General features: G+C 35.7%; 1 protein-coding gene across 2 annotated transcripts in view; it reads right to left on the bottom strand.

Annotated features, from left to right (window-relative positions):
* Positions 1-2,555: 2,555 nt before the first annotated feature.
* Positions 2,556-8,737, bottom strand: part of NYAP2 (neuronal tyrosine-phosphorylated phosphoinositide-3-kinase adaptor 2) — a 266,821-nt gene continuing 260,639 nt past the window's right edge. For both annotated transcript variants that reach the window (XM_046017979.1, XM_046017981.1), the window contains one exon: positions 2,556-7,931. In XM_046017979.1, the coding sequence (XP_045873935.1) occupies positions 7,704-7,931 (228 nt within the window). In that variant the 3' untranslated portion in view covers positions 2,556-7,703. The remainder of the gene's footprint in view (positions 7,932-8,737) is intronic.

Below are 8,737 nucleotides of genomic sequence, written 5' to 3'. Positions count from 1 at the left end.
TTTCATTTAATTATGGCCTATCCAGGCAAAGCAAGGCTGTAACACAGCCAGCACTGCAGTTATAAAGACACAAAGTAACAGCCCTGAGCTGCTCTAGCATAATCCTGAGGCACCTGGGAATCTCAGTCACTTAATTATCTGGCTCTTGATTTTTGGCTCAGGTCATGATCTCAGGGCCCTGAGACTGAGCCCTGCTTTCAGCTCTGTGCTAGGTGTAGAGTCTGCTTAAGATTCTCTCTCTCTCTCCTTTTCCCTCCTTTTCCCTACTCCCTATGTACTCTTTTGCAAAAAAAAATTTTTAATAAATAAATGAATAAATAATAAAAATAATACAACCCTGTTCTCACAGACTGCTGACCACTTCAGATGACAGATGGGCACCCTATCACAAAGAATTGATTTAACCAAAGCTGAAACTTCTTCCCACAGTAGCCCAGTTCGCCACGAGGTATCCATAAATAAGTAAAGATATGAAACGATCATTTCTGCATTTGGTCCTGTGGATAAAATATTGTTTCTGGTGAACATGACACAATTTCCAATGTGCGTCTCCAATATAGCTTTCTTGCTACCAACTTCAGATTCTAATCATCTGAGAGGTTGTGAGGAGGAAAGCAGAAAGGATAAAGAAGAGGAGAAGGAGGAGGTTGTGAAGGAAGAGAAGGAAAAGCTGTCCAGTCCTGAAACTCAGGCTATTAAAATCAAAATCTCTAGGAGTGGGGCTCAGGCATCAGTATTAAATAAAATATCCTGAAGGGAATATCATGTACTGCCATGGCTGAAAACCACACCAGGGCAATGATCCAGGACATTGCTTCTCAAACTTTACTGAGTCTAAGAATCATCCTCAGAGCTTGCTGAACCAGATCTATGAGCCCCAGCCCAAAAGATTCATGCATCTCAGCTCCAAAGAGTCATCTAGGATGAAGTTTAAGGTTTTGCATTTTTAACCAGTTTCAAGATAATTCTCTGTTGTCCATCTGTGAAGTACAATCTGAGTATTGGTGCTCAAGAGAATGGTACCAAAGGCTCCCTGAAAATAGACAGAAAAAGGAGTCACCTAGGAGATATTTTTTGCTCAGTAAATGGTCTACAGACAGGCAGCATCAGCATTTCCTGGGATATTCTAGAGTGCCAAATCTCAGACTCTGATGAATCAGAATTTGTATGTTGTTACCAAGATCTGCAGGAGATAGACATGTTCATTCAAGTTTGAGAAGTACTGTTCTAATTCTCAATTTTGGCCACTTTGGCGTCACTTGAGCACTTGCAAAATCTCACAAGCCTTGTGACTAACCCCAGGAGCTTTGTGGACAGGAGTTTTTTAGAAATTGCCAGCAGAGCTCTTCTCTGCAGCAAAGTTTGAGAAGCACAACTCTAGAGGATGTGATTTTAGGTGGTGATATTGTACAAACTTTTCCACAAACTACTCTTCTCCCAATCTCCTAGTCTGTCCATTCTATTAATAGATACTCTCTTGTACATGTTAATAAGAATCCTTTCAAATGCAAATGGATAGCAAGATGGACATTGTTTTATCAGTCATTTGCATCTTAGGGTTAACGGAATTAGACTCTGAGATCACAAAGCTGGAAACAAGCGAGTCTTACTGGGCATAAGGAGAGTAGAAGAGATGATATTGATTGGAGGGGGGAGGTCCTTCTTATCGTGAGCTGAAATGGATGAAAGTGTGAAACACTGACGATGTGGAATATGATTAATTATTTCTTGTTCAATCCAGAAGTAGAGTGCCCACGGAGCACAGAGTGGCTGGAGGAGGGGGCTAAACTGTGGGAATAAATTGAATTTCTTTTAAGAAATGCCCATGAAAAGAACTTGAGGAATTATAAAATTATAATAAATTACACTGAAATTGGACATGGTTGATGAAGTAGCCATTAGAAACTATGACCAGAGACCATATTATTACACATGCATTTGTGTGTGTGTGTGTGTGTGTGTGTGTGTGTGTGTGTGTGTGAGCTTGCTGAGAGCCAGAAATTATTTTATTATTCAAGTGCCCAACGATGTTTTGGTTATGGGTACCCCAGTAATGTTAGCCACACTTACTTGCTCCCTATTTAAACCAGATCAATTCCAGAGGTGCGACTGAATAAAGGAACATGGCAAATACCCACCCAATAAGCATGTCGTTTGCATACACAGGTCTAAGATGGCTGGATTTTTTTTTTTTTTTTTACTTTCCTTTAATGCCTCCAGAAGGCTTGAGATTCCCGCTGAGTCATTTAATTGGAATTAGGTGCCTATTGAAGAAAGAAAAGTGTCACATTTCCTCTTATTTAGTGGCTCAGCTGTTTGAGGCTGAAACCAAGTTATGACTGAGGACATCTAAGGGTCACGTAATGAAACTGAAGCATCCAGGTCCTCACCGTTCACCTGTGCTGATCTGCCACAAAACACGTCATGTCAGAGATGGCTTCTGACGTGGAAACATGAGTGTACTTTTCTTTGAAAAGTTCTTACTAATCTTGTTTCTCGGTGAATAAATAAAGCGACAGCAAAAGTCGGCTAATTTAAACTATTGCTTTTATTATAATTACACGGGAGCACAAATAAATAAGCACAAATAAATAAGCAGATTGTAAAATATTGCCAATGCACTAAAGAAAACAAATTGTTTTCAAACAACATCTGGTTACTTCAGTAGTATCAAAGTACATTTATAATTACATATTACCTAAAAAAATCAAGTACAAAAATTAAGAGAAATTAAAACATCAGTGTTTATATTATTAGGTATATAGAAATGGCTAACAACACGTGAAGAAAGAAATCTGTTCGCTAATGCTTATTTGCACAATTTTCCAGGCACAAACCTGACATTTTTAATGAGTTGTGAAAAATGTAATATGACATTCAGATTCTTAGATACGGTAAACATGTTATGTTGGAATGGATGTTAAATGGTTTCTTTTAAAAACCCTGTCTTTTAAAAATGTAGTGCCATTATCCACTAAAAAACATATGATTTTATATCATTTCTTCAATAGCTATTTTTTTTAATTTCTTGAAAAGAGCAAGAAAGTAAACATACAATTGCTAAATACGTAAACACATTTTTAGTGCAAGATAACAAGACCTGTGACTTTACTGTGCTTTGTTTTTTTATAATCACAGTGCACTTTACACCAATTGCTACACTATAAATGTTAACTCAAGGAGTTCCAAACAAAAGTGCATACTAAACATTTTCATATATATTATATACAGTATGTATACTGTATGTGGGTGTATACACGTGTAAATGTAGATGCTTTTAGGGTGGGCAACCCAGTCATATTTGGGAACAAATGAACCCCTCAAAAAGATTTTCATCTATATTTGATTGAGACAAATCCAACACTATTTCTGTAAAGGTGTTTCCCCTTAAATTCAAAACTATAGTATTTAAAGGGAAATGTAATCAGACTTTTTTTTTTTTCAGGTTACACACATTTTGCTACAATGTAATTCACCCAAATATCAAAGGGTTTTAAATCAATCCAAACAACAAGCCACAATGTTCAAGTCCAACATGGCAAACGTGTTATCCTTTTACTGAGTTACATAGAGTGCAGTACATATCCTACGTGTACATAGAGAGTCTTATACATAAACATATTTTATACTTAGACATTAACTTTAATATGTTTTAGTATTTTATTTTGACTGTACACTTGATCTGGAAAAAAAAAGAGAGAATACCATATATAAAAACACATAAGAGATGTCAAACACGTGATATTGTATAACTTCTCAGAAATAATTGGCTTTGTTTTGAAATTTTAATGATTGCATAATTAAGCTGCTTGAAGGCAGGGACCATATCTTTTAGAATATTTAATTCCAATGCTTCACAGAATTTTTAAAAACATCTATTAGATACGTTTCTCAACAATGAACTATTAATAATAAATTGTCCATATTCTATAATTAGCTATTTTCCCATTGAAGGAAGATGTAGTGAGTTAATCTTAAATATAGGTACCACTTTTTCTTCAGTTCTATTTAAATTTGGGGCACAATGAAGTGGGATTTGTTATTCTATTGTACTTCTATTCCTTTGAAAGGGTAAACTGTCTCTCATCTCAGATTACCTACTGCTTAAATCACAGAATTTTTTTTTTTTTTATTTCATAGGTAGCATAATTAGCTTGCAAGTGCTTTTCTATTTGGGGGAAGTGACTCACCTTAACATATAAGTGATTAAAATTGCATTGTTAATGTGCATTGTTTTGATGTCTTATTTAGTTAGTTAAAACACTAGTTAACTAATTAGTTAACTAGCTAACTAGTTAACTAACACTAACCCGAAAGGGTTTTCTAGTTTTATTGACTTGATTCTTAAACTTGCTCAAAGAGTCAAATCAAATTATATGTGAGAACAAGGCCTAAGCTAGAGTGTAGTAAGCAGAATGTTTCTCTAGTCTCTAGAAGCATTCAAGAAAACGATTTGGAACCCCCATTTCTGAAGTCCCAGTGTCACTTGGGGAAGTTGTATCTCATTGTATCCAGACAATTTCTGGATAGTGGAATGTGTATATTCTTTAAAACAACAAGTGTGAACCTCTTAATGTTTTGTTTTGCTTCACTTTCCCAAATATTTTGTACGGGTGGCCATTAACCTTACACAAATCGATCAATCACCCCAAACTTGCTCCCATGGGATGAATACAGGGAAAGGGACATCAGTGTTCAAATGAAGACCTACTGTAACAGCTCAGAAGATGCTGGCTTCTGGCACTGAACAGAAATGCAGGATCTCCCACCTATTGATTCCAAAGAAATTTGTCTCTTACGTGCTAAGAAGTTTTCCCCGTAGAAAAGCATCTTGTTGACAGCCGATAAAATTCTGTTTCTGTAAAAGCTGTCAGGAAAAGACCATTTCTCATACGTATGGGCTCTTCCCACCTGATAACCATGCCACAATACCGTTTGTTCTTTGGTACTGCTATAAAAACTATGAGCTTTATCTTTCAAGAGTGTTCTGGCTGTCAACAGAATGTTTTATCATCTGACATGTCCTGATTGACTGCCACCAGAGAATAAGCTGATTTTTCTTCCTATCCTAATGACCTCCTCTCCATATAAAGAAACATGACACAAAAAGAAAATGAATTATAGATGGTTCTTGCCACGTTGGCGAAGTCGAAACGGACAGTGGGTTAGGCACCCAATAAACGTTATTGAATCAAACATCACTGAAGTTGCTTTCCCAGATCTTTCAATGACTTCCCATTGAAGAAAATTTGAAGAAATTAAACAGAAACGGTTGCCTAAGGTCAGAGTTTCAAACAAGCTGCCTTCTCAGAAAATAACTTGCTTGAAAAAAAGAGTGCGTGAAACCTGGCAGCAACATGAGTTTGGCAGAACAAATGGGAATGACTGAATCCAACACAAATCATTTCAGTACCTCTGTTTCCTTCTTGACAAGTGGCCAGCATTAAAAAATATCTTCTGCCTCATTCAGAGAGATATGGGAAAAGATTGGCGTCTGAAAAACACACTTGGATACGTTACCTACATATAAATTTCAAAGGAATTATCCAATCGTTACCATACTGAGCCTGAACATACATATACATACCCAGATCATCATAAAGATGCTGAGAACTGATGTTTTATACCCAATCTACTGCGTCGAGTGTATGTGGTCATAAGAAGTTAAATCAGGCTAACATCCTGGGTCCTAAGCACATTTTATTTCCATTCTGATTTTATCTTAAAACATTTTCATCACTCTTAGATGGGTACTCCATTGATTGTTGGGTTTGAAACATAATCTCTAACTGGTGAAACATGGCAGTAGGATTTATTTAAGCGACTTAAGATCTCTACATGATTTCTTGTATTTGTGATCCTGCTTCTTCTGCTTCTTCTTTTTTTTTTAACCACCTCAGTTATATAAGCAAAGCCTAAAACCTCAGTAAGTGTTTTATGCATACAGTTCTCCTGCTGAGTCCTCATTTACGCAAAAACAACAGATACACATGCTCCCACTTACCCTTTTTCCTTAATCTTTCAGAATTCTAATTGGACATCAAAATATACATTGATTATAAAAGATTAAAAAATTATTTTATAACATTTCAAAGGCTGGAAAGGAAGTATTACTGATAAAGTATCACTAGGTTTTTAGCAATATAGATTACAAAAATCCCCTCACTCCTTTATATTTGGTCTTATTGAGCAGCACTATACTATTGCTGTCAAAACCCTTACAAGGAAAACCACTATGACAATAACTTCGAACACATACCTTTTCTCTCAGAAATATAATACTAAATCGATTGTTAAAGAAGAATCACAAACTGTCCATTTTAGGAAGCATAAATAGTAATTTAAATATACAAAATATATGAGATAGTTTCTTTTTATCCATCTGTGGCAATATTTATATGCAACCAGCAAGTTATTCTTAAAAGATATATAGGAATTTGTTTAACTTAAACTTTACCACCACGTAAAATCGAAGCCACCCCATCTATCCCCTATCCCCTGCATTTCCTGTTTCTTCCTTGAAACAACATAAAATAAACAAGTGGTCATAGTTCTTTGGTCATGGTGTCAGAATCAGTTAAGAATGGATGTGATGGTCATGCACAGAAGATTACGACCCCAAAATGTGGTGATAACTAGTTTGAAAAACTTAAGAAATGCTAATTCATTAATGGACCTAAATTTTGCTTCGTGTACTAAAATATGTAAACGTATCTGTCAGAATGTTTATTTCTCATTTTCTAGGGGAAACAAACATACATGTGAAAAGTTACTTAAAAATAATGATGGCAGTGGCAATAAAGCCACTGGTCCCACTTTCTTGAAAGCAGTCATGCTATTTAAGCTTTCGATTCCTTGTTACTTCCATTGTCACAGTGAACCCTGGTCTCCTCCAATTAGATCCATGATGCAAAGACAGGTGTCCTGAAAGTCATTTCTGAAGGAAATGTTTTCTGCTGAGTTATCCAAATATATCCTAACAACTTTCTCTGGAGCCTGACTAACCATTGCTTGATATAAACAAGACAATATTGAAGAGAGATTCTTATAAATCCAATGTAGCAAAAATATTGGTGTTGATGTAACGTGGACATCCAAATTATGCATCACATTTGCATCCATTTCCCATCAAACCCTTAAAAACTTAGAAAGCAACAGATGTTCTTAACGAATATGATACTTGACTTCTACATTACTAGCACCAGATCATATATTATGTGATTGAATATGACTTATAGCTGAGAGTTCTCATACAGAAGCCAAATGTGTACAGAAAAAAAAATAACATCTTAAATGCAAAAATTAATAATAAAGGCATCAAGGGATTACATATAAAAGAGATAACAAACCAGTTAATACCGAAATTATATCATATAGTAAAACTCTTGATATTTCTGTAATTTATATACGTATAATGTGTATTATTTCAGGTGTCACCCATAAACTAGTAAAATATTTACATCTTAATATCTTTTGGATTCAAAATAATCCGGGATAAATAAGTGTCTTAATTGCAAGGATACAATTAATATACATTTTATCAAGAATTTGCCATGAATAGGCACAGCTTCCCATGGGCTTTCCAGGGAAGCACTGGCATTCCATTCCGACAGAGAAGATATGTAACAGCTACTTATCGCATGACTGAGTCGACCTCCCTCTTCATGTAAAGTGATGTGGAGCTCCCGCCATCCTGTGCACAGTCATATGGCAGTATCCCAGAACACCGTTTGCTGCTTAGAATAGGGTGGAGGGCTGTACTTCTTTGCCCCAGCGTTCTTCTTCCAGCTGGGCAGGATAGGCATGCTATCCTGTTTGCAAAGCCCCTTTTCCGTTTTCTGTCTAGCTTTTATTTCCTTGCACAAGCAACGCTTTTTCTCAATCATCTCAAGCATTGTATGGTCTCCATGAAACCACTGCATGCATGCCACCTAGCAAAAAAGAAAGAGTGAATACAGAAGCAAAAAACGGTATGAAAGCAATCTCTCTTTTTTTTTTTTGCACTGTGCTAGTAGTCATTTCAAAAAATGTCAGCTGTTTCTATGTCTTTGTAATTCTTACAAAGCAAAATTAAAGTGTGGGAACTATAAATAAATTTAATACTTAAATAAACTTTGTGACATAATCAAACAATTATTTAGGCAAGAATATTTTTCCAATATGTTTTAGGAGCTCACAATATGGAAATGACCCTTTCTTTTTTTTTAAGCAATTTGCCTAGTATTTACCTACTGCTTTGATACCGACTCCATTGTCTTATAGGTCCCAATGTGTCTAAGTTTAGTTATCGGAACTGCTTTTCAGTGATAGCTAAGATGAATGTGATATGTTTGAAAAATTTAAAGACCATTTTTTTTTCTTGAAATAAAACTTCCATTTGCTTATAGAAGACATATGGAACTTAGACATTTCATAATTCGTCTACCAAAATGACTTAGCATGCATCTAGTGTTTGGAATTTAAATGTTTCAATAATTTTTTGCAAAGAAATTTTTCTATATTTTTTGATGCTTCAGCAAATGTCCAAGTTAGACTCCTTGGCCAATCATAATGACCAGAGCCCAATAAGTTGTAGCACATTAGAGAAACAGATTCTTCAGGTCAATTACGTACCAGAAGATGATTCAGAACTGATAATACATTGACACACACACATGTATCTCTGGGCAGATAAATGCTGGTCCCAGGTATATGTGGTCGTGTCCCCAAATAACCGTTCTTTAGACTAGAACGACTG

The sequence above is a fragment of the Meles meles genome, chromosome 9 (assembly GCF_922984935.1).
Source record: "Meles meles chromosome 9, mMelMel3.1 paternal haplotype, whole genome shotgun sequence".
Classification (NCBI taxonomy): domain Eukaryota; kingdom Metazoa; phylum Chordata; class Mammalia; order Carnivora; family Mustelidae; genus Meles; species Meles meles.
This window is presented reverse-complemented; position numbering and strand designations above follow the sequence as displayed.